Raw genomic sequence first — 26,446 nt, 5'->3', positions numbered from 1 at the left:
TGACCCAGGGGCAGCAGGTGATTCCGATGGAGCACCTTGATAGGCCCGTTCCCATCCTCAGGTTTCACCCGGTAAACTGGCGGGTTCAGCATCTGGCTCTCTATTACATAGGGGCTGGCCGCCCATCGATCTGCCAACTTGTGCTTACCAGGGAGTCCCAAATTCCGTAAAAGGACCCGGTCGCCCGGCAATAATTGGACAAATTTCACCTTTCGGTCATACCGCATCTTATTCCTCTGATTTTGTTTGGTAGCCGCCGCCTCGGCCAACTCGTACGCCCTCAGTAACTCCCTCTTCATGTCGGACACATACTTTAGATAGGGCTTCCCGGGTAATTCACCCACCTCAGCCCCAAAACACAAGTCAGTGGGCAACCTCGCTTCCCGCCCGAACATTGGTCGTTTAACAAACCAAAGAAGCCATTTTGAGTAACATACACAGGACATTGTACATTCATAAACGACCAATTCAAGAAAGCGGGACTGCAATGCCCTTAATCACCACTTCAGTTAGGTCTGAGTTCACACCAGGCACTCGGCAAAACACAACAGTTAACTCGTGTCTCAAGAACAGCAGCTGCCAATGCAGATAAAACTGGCAATAGTAACAATTTTCATAAATTAACATTTAGATTACTTTTCAATAGACATTTTATAAGCAATGAACACAAAGGGCAGCTGTGAAGAGCATTCTAACCAGGTATATCACCGTCTGATATTGGGGGCGGGGCTATTACACCATTTGAAATTTAACTATTTAATATACAGACGCATATTTATATATATAATTATAAGGAGTGCCATTTCTACCATCACAGATGCAGCAGAGAAGGCGTCAAGATGGCTCTGGTTCAAAAGGGCAGATCCGTGCTTGGGCACAGGCCAGGGTCGGGTCGAGGGTGTATGGTGTTAAAAGACCCGAAACACCTGACAACCCCAGGTAATATCACTGATGATGTGCCCTAGCTTAGCATCATGCAGACGTTTCTGTAAGAACTGCAATTGATTTACTTATTTATGCTTTCTTCTTTTCTATGTTATAATGTATTGCATTGCACTGTTGCTAAGTTAACAAATTTCACGACACATGCCGGTGATAATAAACCTGATTCTGATTCTTGTTTTGATCCTCAACCCACTCCCATCATTGGAAATAATTTCTTATCAAACCATCCCCCTTTCAATAGCTATGTCAACTCTACCATTACACGAAATTTAATGAAAGTTAAGAGGAAAAAAAACTTCTCAACTATTACCTTTGTGAAGGTACCGAGCTAAGTTCTACAGTTTGCTGTTACATGATTTGGATGGGTTGAAGCGAAACCCTTACGGAGGCTGCAGGGTTGCCCCGGCAACGGCGCACAACAAAATCCAAGATGGCATTCTATCGCGAGATTTTCCCCACACTGAAGCCTCGCGATAAGATTGTCGGTGCGCGTGGGTGAAGATGGCGGACTCAGTGACTGGGCTTCTGAGGGAGATTGCTGAGCTGGAGGAGCCCCTGGTCGAGCTGAATAGTTTAAAGGCTGCCGTGAATTCTGTGCCGTTGAACACGCTGCAGGAACTGGCGACGGGTTTGCGCTTTGGGGTGCTGTTCAACTTGCTGGACTGCAATGACAGGTGGGGCGAGTTGTAGCTCTTGGGGTTGACTGTCGAGTGGAATAAATTGTTGAAACCCCGGGAAAAGTCCGTTAACAGTGACCCTGTGTAAGTCAGTGAGGCTGACCGTATTTCTGCTTTTCTCGCTGTTTGTGCACATTGCTTGTCCTACCATCGGACAGGAGATACAGAAGCCTGAAGTCCCACACTACTAACTTGAAGAACAGCTACTTCCCTTCAGTTATTCGGTCCTTGAGCCATTCTGTACGACCCTAATCATTACCTTAGTATAGTGACACTAAGGCCACTTTGCACTACAATGGGCTATGTTTTGTTCTGTTCTCGTTTTCTTTCTGTATAATTTTAATTTGTTTTTTCTTGTGAATGTTGTGCATCTAATGCTATGCGTCTGTGGTGCTGTTACAAGTAAGTTTTGTAAGTTGCACCTGTGAATACATTTGTGCATGTGACAATATACTTCACTTTGAAGTGTTTGTTATTACTTGGTGTAGGACTATTTCTCCTATTTTGGAGTTTTTCTCCTCTGCTTTTATTATTGAAAGTGACATGAGGACTTTGGGCCTTGACTTAGTTAATGGGGTGGACTTGGGGATTGTCTTCATTACAACAGAAAAAGTATTGGATGCCTTAAAATGTATAAAGGTAGATAAATCTCCAGGACCTGAATAGATACATCCAGAAACACTGGGAAGGAAAAGGAAAAAAAAAATGCAGGAGTCCTGGCTGAGATATATACTTCATTATTGTTGAAGTGCCAGAAGACTGGAGGGTGGCTAAAGTTGTGCATTTATTTAAGAAGGGCTTCAAAAAAAAAATAAATCTGAGGTCTGTAGACCACTAAGCCTAACAATTGTAACAGGTAAGTTACTAGAGGAGATTCTGAGGGATAAGAAATACAAGCATTTGGAAACACAGGTCAGTTAGGGATCATGTCTTACAAATTTTTGTGGAAGTAACCAAGAAGATTGATGAGGATAGGGTTGTAGACATGGCCAATATGGACTATAGTAAGGCTTTTGAAAAGGTTCTACGTAGGAGGCTGCTCTGGAAAGTTCGATCACACAGGATTCGGGGAAATGTGCCTAATTGGATACAAAATTAGCTTGATGGTAGGAAGCAGAGGGAAATGGTGGAAACTTGTTTTTCAGACTGGAGACCGGTGACAAGTGGTGTTCCCCAGAGCTTGGTGCTTAGCCCATTGTCATTTGTCATCAGTGATTTAGGTGAGGATGTACACGGTATGGGTAGTAGGTTTGCAGATGGCACTAAAATGGTGCCTTTGACAGTGAAGGTGATTATAAGGATTTCCAGAGGGATCTTCAGCTGGGTAAGTGGGCCAAGGAATGGCAAATGATGATTAATTCAGGAAACTGAGTGGAAGACAAATGAGGGTGGGACTTTCCCAGTGAATGGCAGGATCCTCGGAGTGTTATAGAAGAGAGGAGTATAAGCAAAGTGGAGCAATTGTTTGGTATGGAGGTGCCAATACACAAGATTGGAAAAAGCAGCAGAGGGTTGTGAACTCAGTCAGATCCATTATGGGCACTAGACTCCCTACCATTGAGGGCCATTGTGTCTGCTCTACCATTCCTTTATGGCTGATTTATTATCCCTTGCAACTCAATTCTCCTGACTTCTCCTTATAGTCTTTGACACCCTTACTAATTAAGAACCTATCAACCTCCGCTTTAAATATACCCAATAACATGGTCTCCACAACCATCTATGGCAATGGATTCCACAGATTCACTGCCCTCTGGCTGAACAGATTCCTCCTCATCTGTTCTAAAGAGACATCCTTTTATTCTGAGACTGTGGCCTCTTGTCCTAGAGGACACCTCCACTCCCCCCCCCCCCCCATCCTCTCTAAGTCCACACTAGGCCTCTCAATATTCATCAGTTTTCAAAGAGATTCTCCACTCCCCGCCAATCTTCTAAACCCCAGCAAGTATTTTTTTTAATTTAGAGGTACAGATTTCTAAATTTAAAAAAACATTTGCACCTCTGATTTCTGAATTTTCCCCTTTGTTCAGAAAATAGTTCATGCCTTATTTCTTCTACCAAAGAACATGACTACACATTTCCCTACACTATATTCCATCTGCCACATTTTTGCCCATTTTCCCAATCTAAGTCCTTCTGCAGACTCTTCACTTCCTCAACCCTACCTGCCCCTCCTCATATCTTTGCATCATCTGCAAACTTGGCCACAAAGTCATCAATTTTTCATTCAAATTATTGACATATAATGTGAAAAGAAACAGTCCCAATACTGATATTTGTAGAACAACACTAGTCATAGACAACACCTTTGTTCCCAATCTTTGCCTCCTGCCAGTCAGCCAATCTTCTGTCCATGTTAGCATCTTTCTTGTAATGCCATGGGCTCTTGTTAAGCAGCCTTGTGTGTGGCACATTTTTCAAAGGCCTTCTGAAAACCCAAGTAAACAACATCCGCTGACTTTCCTTTTCTATCCTGCCTTTTATTTCCTTAAAAAGTTCTAACATTAATGATATTGAGAAAACTTTTCTAAACACATTACACTTTTGATGAACTCTGTCCCATCTAGTCCTTCTATAGTAAGGGAGTACCAGTTAGTATGTGGGAAGTTACTATTACAACCTTATTTTTCTTACAGCTGTCTGCTATCTCACTACAAATTTGCACCTCTAAATCCTGGTCTATATTATAATACCGTGAACATGGTCATCCCTTTCTTAATCCTCAGTTCTATTCATATGGCTTTTCACTGACTTGTAATACTACATGTCACCCCTCCTTTAGTTCCTCTCCCTCTATCATGTCTCCAGAACATTGAGCTGAGATTCCTGTCCTTCCTGCAATGAAGTTTCATTTGTGGCTATAATATCATAATTCTGCATGCTGATCCATGCTCTAGGCTCATCTGTCTTACCTACAACATTTTGTGCACTGAAATAGACATAACTCAGAACATTAGTCCCATCATACTCAACCTTTTGGTCCGTGTCCTTGTATGTAAGCTTAACATCTTATTTCCCCGAGTGCACTGGGTCCCATCCCCTGCTCCTCTAGTTTAAACCCCAATGGGGTAGCACTGGCAAACCTTCCCATGTAGATGTTAGTTCCTCCTCTAGTTCAGGTGCAAACCATCCCATTTGTACAGGTACAACATTCCCTGAAAGAGAGCCCAATGATCCAAAAATCTGAAGCCATTCCTCCTGCACCATCCCCTACCCAATGTTTAAACAGTATTATCTTTCTTTTTTTAGCTGCTCTATAACTTGTGGTAGGGGTGGCAATCCTGAGATCACCACCCTGCTCTTTAACTTAGCACCGAAGTCATTGAACTCACTCTGCAGGACCTGATCACCTTTCTTGCTTATGTCATTGATATTGATATGGACCACAACCTCTGGTGCTCATCCTCCCCCTTGAGCTGGAACAGACAACACATTTCCTTGAACTTGCATTACCATTCACTGGGACCAGGACAGAACCTCCAATTCCCTCCTCTTTGATTTCATTAGTGTCTAAAACCCAGTTAACTTTTAAAAAAATACTGAGCATATCAACTTTCCGAGGATTTTAAAGATTCAAGATATTTTGAACTTACTTCTATCTTCAAGCCGACCTTTTGTGGTTAGTGCCAAGCCAGATAAAATAACTTATGAACAATTGTCCTATCAGCCCTGCATTATCTTGTTTTGCCTGGTAAGTTATGTGCTTTACCCAGTATTTTATTTTATCTGTTCTATTTGGTCGACATCCAATTGTCCCTCTTTGTTCAGGGAACAAATCGATGTGTGTGTTGCAATTCTGGAGCGCCTTCTGCAAGCTTTAGAACCAGTCTACCTGGCTCAAAATTACAAACTGGAACTCCAGAAGGGACTTCAGCATTCTGATGACCATGTTAAAGTCTTGGCACTGACTCAAGTAAGGAGGGTATTCTTCAAAAGTGTGTTTTAAAGATTAGCTTTATTTATTAAATGTATATTGGAACATACAGTGAAATGTGTTATTTGTTTCAACAACCAGCACTGTCTGAGGAGCAGCCTGCAAGTGTCTCCATGCTTCCAGTGTCAAAATAGTATGCCCACAATTTACTAACCCTAATCCATATGTCTTTGGAGCACCCAGAGTATAACCCGAGGGTACAAACTCCTTACTTGTGGTAGGAATTGAACTCCTGATCACTGACACTATTGAGGGGAAAAATGCAGTGGATTCCATTTAGTTAGGCCATAAGTTAATCAGGGCAATTGATTATTTGGGACAACTCTTAAAGAATAAAACTAATAGAGAAAACAGCAGGATTCCCTTCATTTATTTGGGACACTGTGCCGCTTAATTGGGATAGGAGAATGTTGCTGAACAGTTTCTAACTAGCATCAGCCATATGCACTTATGGCTATTAGACCGTGCACTATGCTTAGACCAAACAGGTTTTACATAGTGTCAGTTAAATGTGTTCGTTTTTTTAAAAAAAAAAGATTTTTGTCAGTGATAGTTGTCGAGCAGTAAGACAATACAGAACTGTTTTGCTCACTCACTGCGTTTTCAAGCATTCAGGCTTGGAGATGTCAGAAATGGCCAAGAGTGAAAATGAAATGATTTCACTACTTCAACAAGTTAGGAACTATGAAGAATTGGTAGGCATCAACAATCATCTTGAATGTTACAATGAAAATGAAGATTTGGAGAATGCAGTGATCATAAACATTGTATGAAGGCAGCCCATTATCTGCACTAGGTGTCTGCATGCATTTTGTTCATTTGCGGTCAATTAAAATAACATACCAGCGTACACTGCATGAATCCTTACGTCGATAAGAATTAGAGTTACTACACAGTTTTATAGTACTGTAGTAGTATAACCAGTGCAATGGCTTTTCCACTTTAAAACTGTCCCGGCACAGGTTTCTTTCATCGTCATATATGACGGACAACCACCAGTAGTATTGGTAATGTTGTAATTTGTTCTGTATTTCATTTAAATATGTAATTTGTTACTCAGTTAAACTTTAATTTGTCTTTTTTATTGCATTTGAACTATTTCCATGAAACATGCTAATTGGGGCAGCCGCTTAATTGGGTCAAAATGTACTGGTCCCGATGTGTTCTAATTAAGCGGAATCCACTGTTTTTAGAAGTACAGGATCAATTCAAAGCATACACCTGATATACTCTGACAGTTTTGAGTTGCACTTGAAAGATTATGCAATATTCTGTACGATGCCCTGATTTCCTGATGCCTGTTTCTCCGAGCTTTGTTTTGACCTAGACCAAATAGACAGCGCTATTGCAGTAGGCAAAAGTCTTCAACTATCAAGATCTGCTTTCTTATTGCACCTTCAATGTAGCAAAATTTTCTGATGCACTGAACAGTAGGAATTTTGACATTCAACTACAGAAGGAGAAGGCAGAGCTTTGTCAAGGTAGATTTTAATAAACTTATTTAAAGGAGCAGAGGGAGCTGGAGAGGTTTGAGGAAGTAATTCCAGTTCTAACTAAAGCAACTAAAAACATTACAACTGAAAATGAAACAATTAAAATTGGGAATGATTATGTTACCAGAATTTAGTGAGCAGAGAGATTTGAGAATAGTGGTGTCCATTTACTGAATATCAGGTGGATGCTGTGGACTGATGCTGTATTTCTAAATATTTTCCCACTTTCACCAGTGATTCTATTAAGTCAGAACTAAACGAGTTAGCATCTTTCTTTGTATTGTAATCTCAATCCTTGCACATTGAAATTGGTGCAGCTAATGCCTAACCCCAGGCTGTGTTTTAAAATTAAAATCATTATTTTTCTTTATTGATGTTGACAGAACTTTAGTAATATTGCACATTGAGATATGTGGCTTAAGTAACATTTTAAAAAAGATAGCCTACAGTGTTTAGGGATAAAGTGAAGTTAGAGTGGAAAGTAATGGAAGCAGACAGTATGTTCATTTCAGACTCACGTTAAGTACTTTTTTTTTCAGATTGGACGGATTGTTGAGAGCACAGATGCAGTTGTGACAGTTCTTGATTCTCCTGAGTTGCTTAAGGAGATGATCCATAGTATTGGTGGTGAGCAAATATCAGTTGCAAAAGAGGTAAGGTTACCTTAAGTGAAATGATTGCTGACATCCTCCAAGAACTGAGATCTAAACAGTTCCACTATTGGGAGAAGTGGTACTTCCTTTGTGCATTCAAGAAAATGTATACTCCTGTTGCATTTTGAGATGCTGGAGGGTCTGTCTAGTGCAAAATTTGATGGAACAATAAAACTTATGCTATGTGACATAGCAAATTAACCTAAATTATGAAAATAAGATTCTCCAACAGAATATGTGGAGATTAAGAGATGAATTAGAATCATAACAAAATCAGAATCGGGTTTAATATCACTTGGATACGTTATGAATTTTGTTGTTTTGTGGCAGTATAGTGCAATACACACAAAACTATAAATTACAATAAGAAATTATATACACTCGTATAACAAATAAGTGCAAAAAGAGAACAAAAAACAAGTAATAGGTAGTGTTCATGGGTTGGTTCATTGTCCATTCAGAAATCTAGTGGAAGGGAAGAAGCTGTTCCTAAAAGATTGAGTGTGTGCATATTTTCTAATATACAGTTCCCATCACATAGAAAGTACAGTGCATTAATCAAATATACAGTTCCCATCACAGTGAAAGTGCAGTGCATTAATCAAATATACAATTCCCATCACAAGGAAAGTACAGTGCATTTACCAAATATACAGTTCCCATCACAGTGAAAGTACGGTGCATTAATCAAATATACAATTCCCATCACAAGGAAAGTACAGTGCATTTACCAAATATACAGTTCCCATCACAGTGAAAGTACGGTGCATTAATCAAATATACAGTTCCCATCACACAGAGGGCATGTCCTCAGTGATGGAGGTCCTTAAGACAGATGCCACCTTTTGAGGCATCACCTGTTGAAGATATCCTTGAGGCTAGTGCCCATGATGGAACTAGCTGAATTTGCAACCTTATTGTTAGGGAAAATAATTTGCTAGGGAAATTCGATTAAAGTTGATCGAAGTAAATTAGACATGGACTTTGAAGTAAAGAGAGCTTTATTCACGATATCGTGGGGAATGGAACCTCTAGCAGTAGGTTTCAATCTCCAAATAATCCAGAGAGCATAGCTCCTTTTATGCATGTACAAATGGATTGCAAAAGCAAAGGCTGTTCGATTAACCTTGTGAATTAGAAAAGATAAGCTAGATTCACATGCAGTTCTCTTGTGATAAATAATACCCATAGCAACAGCCAGAAATTAAAATTTCAGTCCTGTGTACAACTTTGTATTAACAAACAGTTGGTCTCTTATCCTTGAGTTTAATTCTTACAGGATAAGCAACTGCAAATATTTATTCTAAGAGACGTCTCTGCTGAATGCCAAGGTTATATCTATAACAAACTAAGCTCCAAACTGGTTTCATACTCAAAAAGCCAATATTAACCCTTTGTCTATCAAAATCTTTAACTCACAATATTTTCCTCCACACTTGTGCAGCTTTTTACAATCCTGTGCAGTGGCAACTCCACACCAGATGGTGATGCAACCAGTTAGAATGCTGCCCACATTTGTAGAAACTTGCTAGAATTTCAAGTCACAAATTCATGAAATCTAGCTGCTATTGTGCTGTCTTTGTAATTGTATCAGTACGTTGGGCCTAAGATAGATTTTCGGAAATGTTCACATCCTGGATCTTGATACTGCTGATCCCTCGATGAGGATTGGTGTATGTTCCCTTGACTTCCCCTTCCTGAAGTCCACAAATAATTCCTTGGTCTTACTGTTGTCGAGTACAAGGTTGTTGTTGCGACAGCACTCATACAGCTAATATATCTCACTCCTGTGTACCTCTTTATCACCATCTGTGATTCTGTCAACGACAGTTGTGTCATCGGCAAATTTATAGGTGATGTTTGAGCTGTGCCTTTGTTATACACTCATGGGTGTAGATAGAGCAGTGGGCTAAGCACATGTCCTTGAGGTGCGCTGGTGTTTTTTGTCAGTAAGGAGGAGATGTTATTTCCAATCCACACTGGCTATGGTCTCCTGATGAGGAAGTCGATGATCCAGTTGCAGAGGGAGGTACAGAAACCCAGGTTTTGAAGTTTATTGATTATTCTTGAGGGTATGATGTTGCTGAATGCTGAGCTGTAATCAGTAACAACAGTCTGACATAGTTATTGCTGTTATCCAGCTGGTTTAATGCCAATGCAAAGCCAGGGAGATTGTATCCACTATAGACCTATTGTGGTGGTAGGCAAATTACAGTGGGTCCAGGTGCTTGCTTAGGTAGGAGTTGATTTTGGCCATGACCAACCTCAAAGCATTTCGTCACAGTAGATGTGGGTGCAGCTGAGTGCTAGTCATTGAGGCAACTCACACTGCTCTTCTTGGGCACTAGTATGATTGAAGCAGGTGGGAACCTCTTACTGCAGCAGTGAGAGACTGAAGATGTCCTTGAACACACCTGCCAGTTGATTGGCACAAGTTTTCAGTACCCTACCAGATACACCAGGGCCTGATTCCTTGCAAAGGTTTACCCTCTTCAAAGATGTTCTGACATTGGTCTCCAAGACAGAGATCACGGGGTCACCAGATGGTGCAGGGTTTCACATAGATATAGTTCTGTCTTTCAAAGCATGCATATAAAGTGTTGAGTTCATCAAAGTGGGGAGCATCATGGCAGTTTACAATATTAAGTTTCACTTTGTATGAAGTAATGCCTGCAAACCCTGCCAGAGCTGACTTGCATCTGATTCTGTTGGAATTGATTCTTCACTCTTAAAATAGCCTTCTGTAAGTAGTACCTGGTCATACTGTATAGCTCTAGATCACTGTCTAAATGCAATAGTTCCAGCCCTCGGCAGACTGCGAACCTCCGAGTGCATCCACAGCTTCTAGTTTGGGTATGTTCTCAAAGGCACACACTCATCCACACAGATCTTGATGAAGTTGGTGACAACTGTGGCATATTCAATTAGATTCGAAGATGAATCCCTGAATATTGTCCAGTGCACAGATTCAAAGCAGTCCCGTAAATACTCCTCTGCTTCCCTTTGTGGTCCTCATCACTGGTTCTGCAGTCGTCAGTCTCTGCTTGTATGCCGGCAGTAGGAGTGCAGCCAGGTGATTGGACTTGCCAAAGTGCGGGCATGGGATGGCCATGGGAAACATTCTTCGTAGTGGTGTAACTGGTCAAGTGTGTTGACTCCCCTGGTTCCACAGGTGATATGTTCATGGTTGTTGGTCAGAGAATTCTTCAAGCTGGTCTGTTTGAAATCCCCCACAATGAATCAAAAGGCAATGGGGTGCACTGTTATGTGACTGCTCATCACAGTGCTCAACTTCTTCAGTGCCTACCTGACATTGGCCAGGTGTGGATTGCATGCAACTGCCAGGGTGATGGTGGAAATCTCCCTCGGCAAACAAAATGGACGACACGACTGCTAGATGTTTCAGGTCAGTTGAGCAGGACTGAGATAGTACATCTGCATCATGATGAGTTAATCATGAAGCACGCTCCATCCCCTACCTTTAAGAGACTCAGCTCTTCTGTCTATGCAGTGGATGGTGAAGCCTTTGGGCTGCAGTGCTGTGCCCAAAATGGTGGAGCAGTTCCTGGTATTCCTTTGGTATTGCAATCTTGCTCTGAGGACTTCATTTTTATTTTCCAGCACTGTGAATGATGAGAATTTAGAAAATGTTCATGTTCTGGCCTCTGGAGGTACTGTTCACTTTGTGTCAACATCACTTCCCGTTCATAAGCTGTTTTACATTTCTGGTGCAGATTAATTTGGATTTTGACTTGAAGCACATGTATAAAGACATCCATCTCCATCTCCCTTTTGTTTGCCCTTGAAACACTCAATAACTGTGAGTCTTGGTTTTTATAATGTCGGTAAACATTTAGTAGATATACTTTGAAGAAAGTATTAATGTTTATCGTTTATCACTAATTTATCGTTGCGCCATGAGTTCACTCTGGTCTACGTGGCATAGCTATGGACTGTTGCATGAGTGGATTAGCTTATTTCTTACTGATCATAAGAATAACCGATAATAGTATATTCAGGTGCATGATTTGGTAATGAATTGAATATGTATTTCACTTAATTTTCTGCTGGTTCACAAGTTTTACTTATTAAAACCCCTACCAAAAGCTTCCAGCTTGGGTGATTTTTGAGAAGTGTTTAACTTACTGCCTAGCTTTGCAAGCACAGATTGTGAGGGCAGTAGGGTTAGTGTGCAGAAGGATCTCAATGGGATGATTAATAAGAAGCAGAAATTAAATATGTAGGTACAGCAGGCAGTTAGGAACATAGTTATGTTCTTCAAAGCAAAGGGATTGGAACACCAAAGTAAGCATCCCTTGCTGAGATTCTACAGAATTTTGGTGATCTCCCATTTAAAAATATTTAAATTTTGTGAAACTTGTTTCTGCAGATTTGGTCTCTGTACATAAAAACAAATCTACTTTGACCCAATGCATTGAATATTCACTGGATTGATTCCTGACGTGTAGGACTGTCTGTCGCATGAATAGAGTTTTGAGTGAGATTGGTCTTTCCCGTTAAGATGAATGAGAGATGATTTCTTCAAATTAGCAAGATTCTCAGGAGGATCTTGTCCCAGCATGAGATTAAAGAACCCTGTCAGTAGCTGAAAGGTCTCTGTAGTAGATAAAATGCAGACTGAAGTATGAAACCATGGCGTAAGAACTACTATTAGCATGCAATTGGTGACATTCTCTCTCCAATTCTGGTTGCCAGAGATGATCATATTCAAGAAACAGCACCCATTGCACTAATTATGGGGGGATTCTGCTTGCTGTCTGCATAGATGTACATGTAGATTTGCATTGAGTTCCTTCTTCCAGTGACCAAGGAGCTGTTCCAATGTGGATTCCGTTAGTAGCAGTTAAAATAGATATTATTTTCATCATGTGTCAAATCCAGAAGAAAATATAATGCAACATCAATCAGTATGAGTAGGTTGGTCAACTTGGAATAATGGTCATAGCTGTTCTTGCCTCTGTATTCCCCGTAGAACATAACAATCACCTTATTGACTTTAAAGGTTCATTTATTATCAAAGTGTACAATTCTGAAATTCTTCTTCTCTGGGTAGCCATGAATCAAAGAAAGAGTTGTAGAAATCCCTGGCCTATAATTGCTCAGAATTGAGGAGGAGTATCTGGGATGCATACAACACCTTCTAATCTTGATAAACAGAGCACACAGAAAAATTGAGCAAACAGTGGAAAGAGCATACAGAATTCCAACCAATTCATCTGCTTGTCTCATTGGTCACCACTTGTCTCACCTCTCTGTAGATCCTGTATAGGATTCTTCAGTCATCTCAGAACTCGTAGAACTGGGAAGGAATCAATTTGAATTTAACAGTGGGCTTGTTGGTGGAGAGGTGAACTCAATCCAGAATTGGGTGGGAAATGGGTTGCCTAAATAAGACATGAGATGATAAATTACTATAAGCAGAGAGTATAGATCTTTTGGACCACTCCAACTTAAAGATCTGAATGCTCAGCGATGGTGGAATGGAGACTTCAGAAGACACGAGAGCTAGACGGGTAATTGGGACCAAGTACAAAAGGATATTATCCTACTGAATGACAGCAGGCTTGAGGGCCAGTCTTACTATATATTATGTTCTTGTATTCTATAAACATACGTGGTTGATATACATCTGATCAAAGATGGAACAAATTTTTACAGATTGTATTAATTTGAAATTTAATTTGTCACTGCAGCAATTGTGTTGAATTTCTTGGTTAAGTGGGAAGATTTTTAAAAAATTTAATAGCATTATCATGAATACAAGTCTTACAAGAATGGGCAACCTTATAAATACTTTTGCTGCATATGAGTAGTTCTACTTGCCTAATTATTTACTTCTACAAAGCATAACATTTATTGGTGCTGCTTTTTTAACTTTCAGGCAATCAAAGACCTTTCCAGAATCGCCCAGAATAAAGCTGGACTTGATGCATTATTTACGACCAACATGTTACAAGATTTGAAAGATGTCATGGGTATCAGTGATGTGGTACGATACAGAGTTTATGAGGTACAGTGAATTTGTTGCAGTTGACATCCAACATTTTTCTTCTAAGTCAAATTTAGATGTCATAAGATTCTTTAATATATTCATTTTGTAAACTTTAATTTGTTTTCTGAGCCAAAGGTTGTATTTAAGTCAATAAAATACTTATTCTTCAGATATTTTCATTGATTCATTAGATGAACTACTATGGAAATACTACTGTTTTCCATAACTCCTTTTTCAGGAGTAAGCCACACTTGGGTATATCATTTCAGTTATTAAATTGATCTAAACAACCCTGATTCACTTGACTGGCTTGTTTTGACTTTGAGCTGAAATTACATTTTCTCTGAATTTTGATGACACTATGGAGATTTTATTAAGTCTGATATAGTGACTAAATTTGGAATGCTTCAGATATATAGCCTTTTAAATTTGTGAATGGGTATCACACCAACACCTTCAGATACCACATAACCTAATCCATTGTAAGTTTTGAGAGAAGGACAAAATGTCTTCAGCTCTTCAAATTTGAACATATTTCTGAAGGGGTAGAACTGCATAGATTTATCCTAGTGCTTTTGTTAATCATGAATATATAGATTTAAATGAACTGGTGCATGTTCAGTAAAGAGAGAACAACTTCATGCAGAGGGTGCCATGGAAATGGAGATATTTGCAAATCAGACCCTGTATTGCTGAGTAACATCTAAGGCACTTTGAACATTTAGTGGTGATATGTTTACGTAACTTCAAAAAAAGTGCAATTTGATCATAGTGCAGTAAGCAAGCTCACTATACTCATCTAAGATTTTTTTTATTATCAGTATATTACTTTCAGAAATAAATTAATGAACCCAATCTACTTACTGCCTGTTACACTGCTGGTGTTTAGGGCAGCAATGAAGGTCCCCCATCTCTGGCAGTGTTCAGGGCTTCCTTCATTGTGTCAGTAGCTTCCTCTCAGTTTTCACTACTGTCAGGCATGAGGTCCCAGGTGGAGACTCGGGAATACCGTCACACACAGATGTAGAAGGCTTCTTCATTGCTATTTCCATAACAACTTTGTTTAACCAGTCAGGGTTGTTAACCCTGAGCTGAACCCCTGAACCTGGAAGACTGGTGCACCACTCTTAGTCTGTCCTCTACCCTTTGACCTGTTTGGCATGGGTGACACAATCAAGAATCAAAGCATACAGCCCTGACTCCAGCCAACACAGCTCTTTTGGTTATTGACGTACACAAACATCCAAACCCAACAACAAGGTTGTGGTTCTTGTGGAGAGAACCTAATCGAGTAAACTAAAATAATCTAACAGTCATGTATCACTCTGACAGGAGCATTAAGCTTGCTCGTGTTATTGTCTTGCAGTTGGTGCTGGAGATCGCAAACGTGTCATCTGTTTCACTGGAGTATTGTGCCAGCAGTAGTTTATTAACTCGGCTGCTTGGCGAGCTTGCAGGGGAGGATGTCCTCATCAGGTGAGAAGGCTTCTACCTGTTTGAAATGTTTTTTATTCAGTCACCAAAACAGGAAATTTGGAGGTGTCACTGAGCTAAATGGCACCATGGGTTTTTGTCTTTGGTTATATGAGATCACTTTCAAATTTTGACCAGGTTTTCCCACAGCAAAAAGTGGGTAAAACAGTAGCCCTGCTAAAATGTAAGGACCAATATAGGTTTGCAGTTGTGCCTCCTCACAGAGTACTATCAAACAATTATTATTTTGAGACTACATCATCCCATTTAGCCTGTTAAAGTTGATTTACTGATGGAAAGAGAAAGTAGGGGTTATGTGAAGGTTTTTCTGTCATCATTCAAGCTATCTACTCAAAATATTTGCAATTTGCCACCAACTGGCTCCCTTAAATCACACAGATATCTTGCCTTGATGCATCAAGGTTTAATTTCTGGCTCTTGGAGTTGTATTACATTGTTGGGATAGTACTAAGATGTCTATAATTTGACACAATTGTAAAACCATCTCCCTGTTTTGGAACTTCTGTACAATTCAAAGTTTTAAAATTCTTCATTAGGGGGTGGGCATTCTGTTGTTTTGGTGCCAAGTTTGGAAGACTCTAATGCTCTCTGTCTCTACTTTGTCTGCCTTAGGATGCTGCTTTAAAACCTATCTCTTTAATTAGGTTATTTTTTCCCTAATACTCTTGATTTATGATTAAGTTTTCCATTGATATGTGATTAACATTTACCGTTATTAAAATGCTTTATAAATACCAGTTGCCATAATGGTTGATTAAATAAATTACAAGTATTTCAATTCAATTGAAGAGCCACCGCTATTGAGATGGTCACCTCTCTTGCTCAAAGTCAGCATGGACGACAGTACCTGGCTCAGCAAGGCATCATCGATCAAATCTCAAACATGATCATAGGTGCAAATTCTGACCCCTTCTCTGGCTTTTATTTGCCAAGTAAGTAAAGAAAATTTACTGTTATGTCAAGCCAGTAATAAGGAAAAGCTCACTTGCCCATTCTGATGATAATGTAAATTGTCCAGCCTGTCATCCAGTTCTAGCTAAGCAGTGACTTTAATATTTTGTTTCCAGTCAGTTTACCTACTAACCTGTATGTCTTTGCACTTGACTTCTCTACAAAAAAACAAAGTTAAATCCAATGACAGAAATATGGGCACTAGATCTAGACTCCCTATGTATCTAAACACTACTCGGGTGTTTGAAGCACTAATATGTTTGAACATGTATTTATTATTTCCTTTGTAGATCTGGTGAAGTTTTTTGGAAACTTGGCAATGGTTGATAGTCCTCAGCAGATATGTGAACGTTATCCTGTCTTTATCAAAAAGGTGTTTGAGATGATTGAAGGACAGGAACCAACCATGATTGGAGTTAGCTTGGATACCATTGGGATTCTTGGATCATGTATAGAAGGAAAGCAAGTTCTAAATAAAACAGGTAACCTATGTTATTGCTTTAATCTGCAGCTGGATGAAAAGTAATTCAGTTGGGTATTTCCCCCTCTTTTATAACAGTTGTGGAATAAGTTCTTCCTAATATTCTGCAGTCAATTCACTTTGGTAGAGCTGATGTGTTGAATATTGGAAAAACTAATTTATCTAAATTTTCCCAAGCAGAATTGTACATTTAGTGTCATGTAAGCAAGTTTCTAAACAAATATTTCTGTGTGAACCTATTAGACTTTTATTTTGTGTCTCACCTTTTCCTGAGCATGTTAGGAGTTTTTTTTTCCTGCCATTCTATTTAATGTTTCCCTTCACTCTGGCTGTCTGTACCTCCCATTTCACTGTACAGGTCACCTTCCAGTTCGTAGGAACAGGTGTGCTTTGCTCAGTGCAAAAGAAAGTGTGCCATTTTCAAATTGCAACACCAGTCTAATTTAAGTATTGCAATACTTGTCACCTTTACATGATCTTGTGCTGAAATGTGAATTGTAATAGTTATTCCATTATACAAGGTTCTGCATTCCAAGAGGTTTTGAGAAGGCTGGGTTCGATTTCATGCAGTGCTTCCACAGACATGCGCATCCGCTGTCTTGACACAATTGCTTCTCTCCTTTCTCTGCCGGTGAGTACCAGGAAAAAGTGTTGTTGAATGTAAATGAAGGATGTGGTTTGGAAAAAAAATTGTTTAAACCATGGAAGTGGATGACTTTTGAGCTGCAATGGAATAACAGTTTGATTCGTCTTTATGATAAAAAAACGGAAGATCTTCTAAATGCCAATAAAACTTTACAAACATCTTCCTAATTTTCATCCATTTTCTAGTTTGAATTTTTGTAAACACTAAAAATTAGTGCCTTGCTGCCAAATCAAGTTGTAATGGTATATTCGCTCTTGTAGTTCTTTTAATAAGCATGCCATTTTAAAAATGGCTGTTCCACAGTCATATTAGGTTAAAGTAGAAAGGGTGCTGTATTCATATTGTCCAAATATTCCACATAAAAGATATCACTGATCACATATTAATGTCACATTTTTGCCTTCTGCTTTTAAAGTTATTAGATGTAGCCTAGAAACATATTTTATTGTACATGGAGCTTAGAAAAATAGAAGGTTCTGGGTAACCCTAGGAATTTCTAAAGTCAGTACATGTTCGGCACAGCATTGTGGGCCGAAGGGCCTGTACTGTGCTGTAGGTTTTCTATGTTCTATGTTTATTGTGTGATGCTTTCACTTCAGAGGTCTGTGCATTGTGAATATAACCATTGTATCAAAGTGACTATTAATCTTTAGATCACTGTCACTCAATTATTTCTTCAAGAAGTAAAACAATGGATTTTATAAATTTTATTTTTATTTAATGAATGAGCAGTGAGAAACAGAATTATTTTTAAAAAATTGGAAATTTTCTAGTTTAATTCTGCTAAAATTACACTTAACTGATTCCAACCGCTGCCTGTAAAGAGATTTTATGTGAGATTCCTCCTCTGGTTTGCTCCCACAGTCCAAGAAGTACTGGTTGGTAAGTTAATTGGTTGTTGTAAATTGTCTCGTGATTAGGTTGGGGTTAAGTCGGGAGTTGCTGGGCAACTGTATGGATGAGAAGTCTCAGTAGTGGGCAGCTTGAGGCTTGTGGCAAAGGTTGAGCATGGCACTAAATTTATGAACAATCTGGTGAAGTTTCAGGTAGATGTCAAGGAGAAGTATAGAATCAAAGACAATAGTTTCTGGCTTCTGATGTTGATCCTTGTGGATAAAATTAGTGTGGAACAATTGGGCTGCTATTGTGGACAAGTGCATGTAAGACATTGCACTTGGTAAGCCACAAGCCAACTGGAAGTGTCAGACTCGTATTTATTGACTGTAGCTCCACTTTCAATGCCATAAATCCCAAACAAACTGCTCCGAACTCCTGAAGCTGGGATTAAACACCCTTCTCTGTAACTGGATCTTACTGACCAATAGTGTGGATAAGCAACATCTCCCACAATTATCCTCAACATGGATGCTCTGTAAGGCTGTATCCTAAGCCCCTTTGCTAACTGTATTTACAAATTGCAGATGACACCACTGTAGTGGCTGGTTTTCAAACAACAATGAGTCTGAGTAGAGGAAGCAGATGGGGAGCCTGGTGACATCAGCCTTTCCTTCATTGACCAACTCTTGTGTTTCAGTGACTTCAGGAAGCAGGGTGCAGTGTATGCTGTTCTCTTATTCAGTGTGGCTGAGGTGGAGATGGAGCTTAAGTTTCTAAGATGTTAACATCAGCAATCTATCCTGGTTCAGCACATGGACCTGATGGCCAAGAAAACACACTAATGCATCTACTTAGAGGGCTAAGGAAATTCAGTATCTTGCAGGGTAGAAGGTAACAAAAGCTGGAGCATGTATCATCAGGCTTCAGGGCATTGACACCTCCTATTCCACTGTTATCCTTGCTCCTGAACAGACCTCTTGTATGCTAAGGATGTACTCCTGATTTTCCAGTCTACTTCGTCGTGTTTCATACACTTTGTCAACCTGCACTGCACATTCTCTTTTACACAATTAATATAATAACTGGGGCGTTAAATCAGACATGTAGATGGTTGGTGACTGATGTAATACTTGAAATCTCTTTGTATTTCATTAGAGAAAAATAAATATGAATTGCCTTCTATAAATGGTTTTACAATTGCCACTTTGAAGATGCACATTGTATACGAGTGAATCATTGAAAATATTACTGTTTAGAGAAGATGCTATATCTTGCATTGTTTGTCCATTTACACTAGCTTGTATGGAATGATCTTCCCAGAAGCGTGCAAAGCTTTTCACTGGATCCTAGTACATGTGGCAACAAGCAAACCAAACACAAATCACCATTCGTGGTTAGGTGAAAGTATTTTGCATTGGCGTCCTTTTGCATAAGACTAGATTGGATGTACTATATATTGGACCTGCAGAGAGATTCATTTTTCTCCATATTGGAAAAGTGTGATTAAACCTTGCTGTTCTTCCAACAAACTATTATGTGCATTGTACTGTATTTCAACTAATTCTTTATCCATATTGGCAAGTGCAATTTAGCAAATGAGCTTGTGATCCTTTGGGAGCATTTTACTGGGTGCTCTTATTTATTGTTCATGGGAAGCAAGCATTTTTTTAATAAAAAAGAATTGGTCTGTAAAATATTGCAGCACAGAGGATTCTAGTTAATTGGGCCATTGAAAAATTGGGGCAGCCACCTATTTGGGACAACTCTTAAAGAATAAAATCTAATGGAGAAAATTGCCAGTTTCCCTTTGGACAGGAGACTTGCCAAACACTTCCCAACCAGTGTCAGTCACTTGTCTGGCTGCTAGATGTTACACTGTGCTGAGAGTGAACAATTTTTAAGTAGCAACAGTTGCGAGTGCTGGTGTTAAGTTATCCATTTGGACTGGCGGATTCAAAAAGCAGTAATTTATTGTTGGATTAGAACACTATTTCATGCAGGAAGGCAGTGAAGGCAGTCCATTATCTGCACTGTCTGCGCTGATTTTGTTCATTTATAGTCAATCAAAAGAACATGGGGTACATTGAATTCCTCTTTGAAAACTATTAGGAGCTAATACAGTTCTATAGTAATGTAGCGGCATTGGTAGTGTTCTGATTTGTTCTGTATTTCATTTAAATACATAATTTATTCTGTTAAATATTAGCTTGTCTCTTAATAATTTTTTTAAAAATAATTTCCTTGAAACTTTGGCTAATTATGGTAGCCACTTAATTAGGCCAAAATATACAGGTCCTGATGTGTCCCAATTAATGGAAATCCACTATTTTGTTTATGCACTGGAATGTGAAATCCTTATACATTTGTAAAATCTTTTCCCACATTGTAGTGAATGTTCCTCAGTAGTACTATCTCTGAAATGTTTTCAAATCATCATTCTGTTTATTTCAGCATTTTCTGGGGTTTAGCTGTAGCCAACTGCGTTATTTTCTTATGTTAATGCTGTTTTATGTTTCTATCAATTTCACAGATTGATCAGCAAACTGAAGATATTCTAGGAATGACTGAGTCCTGGTTCCACGCTTTGCACAGCCATCCAATGGAAACATTCCGCAGTCTGAGTTCCCAGCCTTTCCCAGATATCCACATTGGTGCACTAAAAGTCTTCACTGTGAGTCTTTTGTCATTAACAACTTGTTTATTTGGATATCCTGTCTTACTTTAAAATACAATGAAATACACATGTTGACAGGTAACACAGATCTAATGGATTTCTAGATAGTTTCTAAAACCTCTGTAGCTGATTTGTGTTAACTTTTCCACAATTAATAGAATTATCGAGGATTTAAATTAGAAACGTGGATAATGACTGAACAAATGCTTAATTTCTTTGCATTTCATTGGGGAAAAGATTAAATATGAAATGCATTCTATAAATGGCTTTACAATTGCACTTTGATTTGAAGATATGCATTTCATGTGAATGATTTGGTAAAAATATTACTGTGCAGGGAAGACGCTTGGATTTATCTATACCATTATGGTACCACATACCAGTTTTTTAATAAAAATCAATAAACACTACAGGTACTGAACATTTAAATTAAAAACAGAAAATGCTCAAAATGCAGCAGGTCAGGCAGCATCTATAGAAAAGGAAACATTCCTTACAAAGGGTCACAGAGCCAACTTCGATAATTTCCCTTTCCACAGATGCTGCACGGCCTGCTGAGTTTTTCTAGCTTTTGCTGTTTTCCAGTTTTGCTTATAAGTTGCTCTTCTATCAGTGGAACTTAAAATGGAATTCGTGTATCAGAATGGCAAGATATTTTGTAGCTTGAAGTAGAAACAGTTTTCAGAATTTTTGTAGCTTGTAATAAAAACACGAAATGTTAGAAATAGGAGGAATCAGAGGGAAAGAGTTATTATTTAAGCTTGATTAGCAATTTTGATGAGGAAACCGTTGACCTGAAACCCTTAACTTGGTCCACATGTGTATACTAATATGAGAAATTTGAAGATTTTCTATAATTACAGACATGTAACACCTGCTGTATTTGCATTTGCTTAGCAATGTAATTTCGTAACTCATTATCTGGTTTCCACTACGGAGTTGCTAAAGACTTAAGCTGATAGTAACTTGGAATTTGTCATTTTAATTACTCAGATGTGTGGAGATATGTTATCATCTCCACCTTGCTCATTACTTGAGTGTAGCTTTTCTGTTTTGCTCCTTCTCGCTCATAATGGCAATCAATTAAGAGTCCCATTCCTATTCATGAACATGTGTTATTGAATTGGTTATTTTTGTTACTGTGTTGACATACTTTTCCCATTAACTTCTCTTCTGTTTCTTTCCTAAATGTAGGCAATTGCTAGCCAACCTTGGGGTCAGAGACTGATGATCGGTACACCAGGATTTGTGGAATACATCATCGACAGGTCAACTGAAGCTGACAAAAATTCAAAGGATGCCAAATTTGAATTGGTAAAAGCCCTTGTAGATTCCAAGACAATAGCTGAAATCTTTGGAAACCAACATTACCTGCAACTCCGAGCTTACCTGCAGGAAGGCCCTTACTTTGTAAAAGCAACAGCAGCAGTAGCTGTGGAAGGTGGCGAGTAGCCACTGATGAGAGTATTGACTTTCTTTAAATTTTTACTTTTTTTTGGTAAAGGACATGTTACATGAAGCTTGGTATTGGACAGAAGCTTCAATTAAGTGGAATTTTCAATCTCTTTAGCAAATTCTTTTCCATTCCTTTAAGAAAACTGAGAGTAATGATAAGGTATGCAACTCAAGTAATATAAATACCTTTTTGTGGTGTTGAACCAGATTTATATATTATGTAAAGCATCCACCTGATTTTGATTTCCAGCTGAATATCAATCTTGATATTTATTTTAAAAACTTATACAATTGAAATGAAATCAGAAGCTCATTTTTATCCCATTTCAATAATTGAACCATCTAATCCTGGAATTTCCTAACTAAGCATCTTCACTGCCTGTTTCAACTGGTTGAGATGTCAATTATCACTGGTTCAATAGCAGCTTGCCACCACCTCCAAATGTTTTTGGGCAAGCATAATGTTGACCTTGTCCATATCCTGTGACTGATTAAAGCGTACTTGAGGTTTCCATATGTTGTCTCAAAACCTCCAATAGAAAAAGGAGAAAAAAGACAAGTTCAAAATCTGTACCTGCCCTTTTAAAATGGAGTTGAAGAATTGTTGCGAACTAAGAATTTGTGGAAAGCTTTACCCTGGAGACCTTTAGAGGTGGAATTGTTCAAGTTATTTAAGGCTAAGATGTTCTGGGACAATTGGTGAGTACAGGGTTGTACCTAAGTAAGCAAGTGAGGCTGAGTCCAAGATTAAACCAGCTATAGTCTTATTCAGTGGCACTGCAGGCTGACTGAACCATACGGTGTTGTCTTGTTTCTTGTGTTTCAGGTTTCATTTGGTACAGTATGAACCATTGGGTGATTGGGTATTATTGCCTGTGCTGGATAACAGTGCACAAACATCTGTGGTGTATATGATGTATTGTAAAGTTCACTGCATAAAAACACAAGATCTTTTGCCTCCCCACCTCTTGTCATATGTGAGCACAAGGCATCTCTGCTTTGACGTTTCCAAGTCAAGACAATGTTTAACCTTTTGGTTCCTCTTCAGGTTAAACATCGTCTTGACTTAGAAATACCACTTTTGTACGATTCCTCTCAGATCTTTAAGTGGATGTCTAAGAGTCATAAATAAGAATTTTGGCCAATTATATCCATGCCAAATGTCAATACTCGTCTTTACTAATCCCGTTTGCTAGCACATGGTATGTAATCTTCTTTGCCTTGTTGATTTAAATGTTTGTCCATGTACTTAAATGTTGTGAGGGTATCTCCCATATTCTGTGCATCAACAAATTTTTTTAAGGGTTTGGGGTGACTAATGAGTCCTGGGCAAGATCCTGCCACGAGTGACTTGGGATGCTACGGATTACTTCCACTAGCAATCTTGGTCTCCAGGGCTAGAAGAGCTGAGAACCCTCTTAGATACTTCTCTGCCAGTTGGGCTAGGGATTCCTGTGAATTGATGATTTCACACCCCCCCCCCCCCCCCCCACAAGAGATCTTGAAGATCTAGAGACATTATCCCATCTCCTGTCTTCCCAGGGAAAAAAAAGGAAAATGTGTTTCAGGAGGCTGAGGCATGTGGATCTCCTCTACAAAAACTTGGTTTTGATTCCCATAGGAGGCTTGTTTTCCCAGTGTTGCAAGCTATTTAAATAAAACATTATTTTAACAAATAGTCAAGTCTATTGTCATTTAAGTATATACATGAATATAATGTATATAACTATATAATGTATATAGAAACAGGACAATGTTTCGCTGTATCGGTGTACGTAAGGATAAAATCTACAGATGATTCACACATAAATAACAAACCAAAGTGCATTAATATTAAATATTGAAAGGTACGGAACAGAGACTCTGTGAATACAATGCACCAGGGAGTTCAGAAGCCTAATGTCCTGGAAGAAGAAACAGTTTCTCATCCTGACAGTTCTTGTTTTTATGCATCGTAGTCTCCTGCCTGATGGAAGAAAGTCTGAGGATGCTAGAAGGATGTGTGGGATCCTTGATAATGTAAGGGCATTGCATATGCAGCGTTCCTGATAAGTGTCTCTGATGGATGGTAGGGAGACCCCTATGATCTTCTCAGCCATTCTCACAGTCCTTTGTAGGGACTTCTGGTCCAATGCTTGACTGCTCCTGTACCAGATGGAGATACAACTTGTCAGGGCATTCTCAATGGTGCTCCTGGAAAATGCAGTTAAGATTTGGGGGGGGCATTTGAGGGAGCTTTGCTTGTCTTAATCTTCTTAGGAAGTGGAGGCACTACTCTGTCTTCTTGCTTAAGGAGGTGATATTAAGGGATCAGGTGAGGTAATCCGTGATGTGACCTCCCAGAACTTAAGACCATAAGATATAGGAGCGATTCGGCCCATCGAGTCTGCTCCGCCATTCAATCATGGGCTGATCCAATTCTTCCAGTCATCCCCACTCCCCTGCATTCTCCCCATACCTTTTAATGCCTTGGCTAATCAAGAACTTATCCATCTCTGCCTTAAATGCACCCAATGACTTGGCCTCCACAGTTGCTTGTGGCAACAAATTCCACAGATTTACCACCTGCTGACTAAAGTAATTTCTCCTCATCTCTGTTCTAAATGGACATCCTTCAATCCTGAAGTCATGCTCTCTTTTCCTACAATCCCCTACCATGGAAAATAACTTTGCCATATCTAATCTGTTCAGGCCTTTTAACATATGGAATGTTTCTGTGAGATCCCTTCCCATTCTCCTGAACTCCAGGGAATACAGCCCAAGAGCTGCCAGATGTTCCTCATACGGTAACCCTTTCATTCCTGGAATCATTCTCGTAAATCTTCTCTGAACCCTCTCCAATGTCAGTATATTCTTTCTAAAATAAGGAGCTCAAAACTGCACACAATATTCCAAGTGTGGGTTCACGAGTGACATATAGAGCCTCAACATCACATCCCTGCTCTTGTATTCATTTCCTCTAGAAATGAATGCCAACATTGCTTTTGCCGCCTTCACCACCAACTCAACCTGGAGGTTAACATTTAAGGTATCCTGCACAAGAACTCCAAAGTCCCTTTGCATCACTGTACTTTGAATTCTGTCCCCATCTAAATAATAGTCTGCCCATTTATTTCTTCCACCAAAGTGCATGACCATACACTTTCCAACATTGTATTTCATTTGCCACTTCTTTGCCCCTTCCCCTAAACCATCTAAGTCTCTCTGCAGGCTCTCTGTTTCATCAACACTACCCGCTTCTCCACCTATCTTTACATCAGCAAATTTAGCCACAAATCCATTACATAATCCTATAGTCCAAAATCATTGACATACATCATAAAAGGTAGCAGTCCCAACACCAACCCCTGTGGAACCCCATGTCAACTGCATCTCCTTTGTCTACCCTGCTTGTAATTTCCTCAAAGAATTGCAGTAGGTTTGTCAGGCAGGATTTTCCTTTCAGGAAACTGTGCTGGCTTTGGCCTATCTTGTCATGTGCTTCCAGGTACCCTGTAATCTCATTCCTAACAATTGATTCCAACAACTTCCCAACCACTGATGTCAGGCTAACAGGTCTATAGTTTCCTTTCTGCTGCCTCCCACCCTTTCGTAGCGGAGTAACATTTACAATTTTCCAGTCATCCAGTACAATGCCAGAATCTATCGATTCTTGAAAGATCATTGTTAATGCCTCCGCAATCTCTCCGGTTACTTCCTTCAGAACCTGAGGGTGCATTCCATCAGGTCCAGGAGATTTATCCACCCTCAGACCATTAAGCTTCCTGAGCACCTTCACAGTTGTAATTTTCACTGCACAAACTTCCTTGACACTCTTGAATGCTCGGTATTCTGCAGATGTCTTCCACTGTGAAGACTGATGCAAAATAGCATTCAGTTCCTTCTGCCATCTCTGCGTCTGTCATTACAATATCTCCAGCGTCATTTTCTATTGCTCCTATATCTACCCTCAACTCTCTTTTACCCTTTATATACTTAAAAAAGCTTTTAGTATCTTTGATATTGGTCATCAGCTTCTTTTCATAATTCATCTATTCTTTCCTAGTGACCTTGATTTCCTTCTGCAAATTTTTAAAACCTTCCTAATCCTCTATCTTTCCACTAGCTTTGGCTTCCTTGTATGCCCTCTCTTTTGCTTTTACTTTTGCTCTGACTTCACTTGTCAGCCACGACAGTGTCCTTCTTCCATTTGA

The 26,446-nt window shown here is 39.3% G+C and overlaps 1 protein-coding gene across 1 annotated transcript; it reads left to right on the top strand.

Moving 5' to 3' along the window:
• The first annotated feature begins 1,425 nt into the window (after positions 1 to 1,425).
• Positions 1,426 to 23,931, top strand: psmd5 (proteasome 26S subunit, non-ATPase 5). Its single transcript, XM_073052797.1, has 10 exons — positions 1,426 to 1,619; positions 5,391 to 5,535; positions 7,589 to 7,702; positions 13,605 to 13,733; positions 15,082 to 15,191; positions 15,999 to 16,141; positions 16,451 to 16,642; positions 17,163 to 17,272; positions 20,655 to 20,795; positions 21,993 to 23,931. The coding sequence occupies exons 1-10, from the start codon at positions 1,447 to 1,449 to the stop codon at positions 22,248 to 22,250; spliced, it is 1,515 nt and encodes a 504-aa protein (XP_072908898.1). The 5' UTR covers positions 1,426 to 1,446; the 3' UTR covers positions 22,251 to 23,931.
• The last annotated feature ends 2,515 nt before the right edge of the window (positions 23,932 to 26,446 follow it).

The sequence above is a fragment of the Hemitrygon akajei genome, chromosome 7, assembly GCF_048418815.1.
Source record: "Hemitrygon akajei chromosome 7, sHemAka1.3, whole genome shotgun sequence".
Taxonomy (NCBI): Eukaryota; Metazoa; Chordata; class Chondrichthyes; order Myliobatiformes; family Dasyatidae; genus Hemitrygon; species Hemitrygon akajei.
The sequence above is the reverse complement of the archived record's forward strand: the minus strand, read 5'-3'. Positions and strand labels throughout refer to the sequence as shown.

Bases quoted from the DNA above. Each gene is read 5' to 3' on its own strand.
- psmd5 (XM_073052797.1), top strand. From the start codon at position 1,447: ATGGCGGACTCAGTGACTGGGCTTCTGAGGGAGATTGCTGAGCTGGAG. The intron at 13,734-15,081 runs GTACAGTGAATT...ATTGTCTTGCAG, and splicing joins TACGATACAGAGTTTATGAG to TTGGTGCTGGAGATCGCAAA. The intron at 20,796-21,992 runs GTGAGTCTTTTG...TCCTAAATGTAG, and splicing joins GTGCACTAAAAGTCTTCACT to GCAATTGCTAGCCAACCTTG.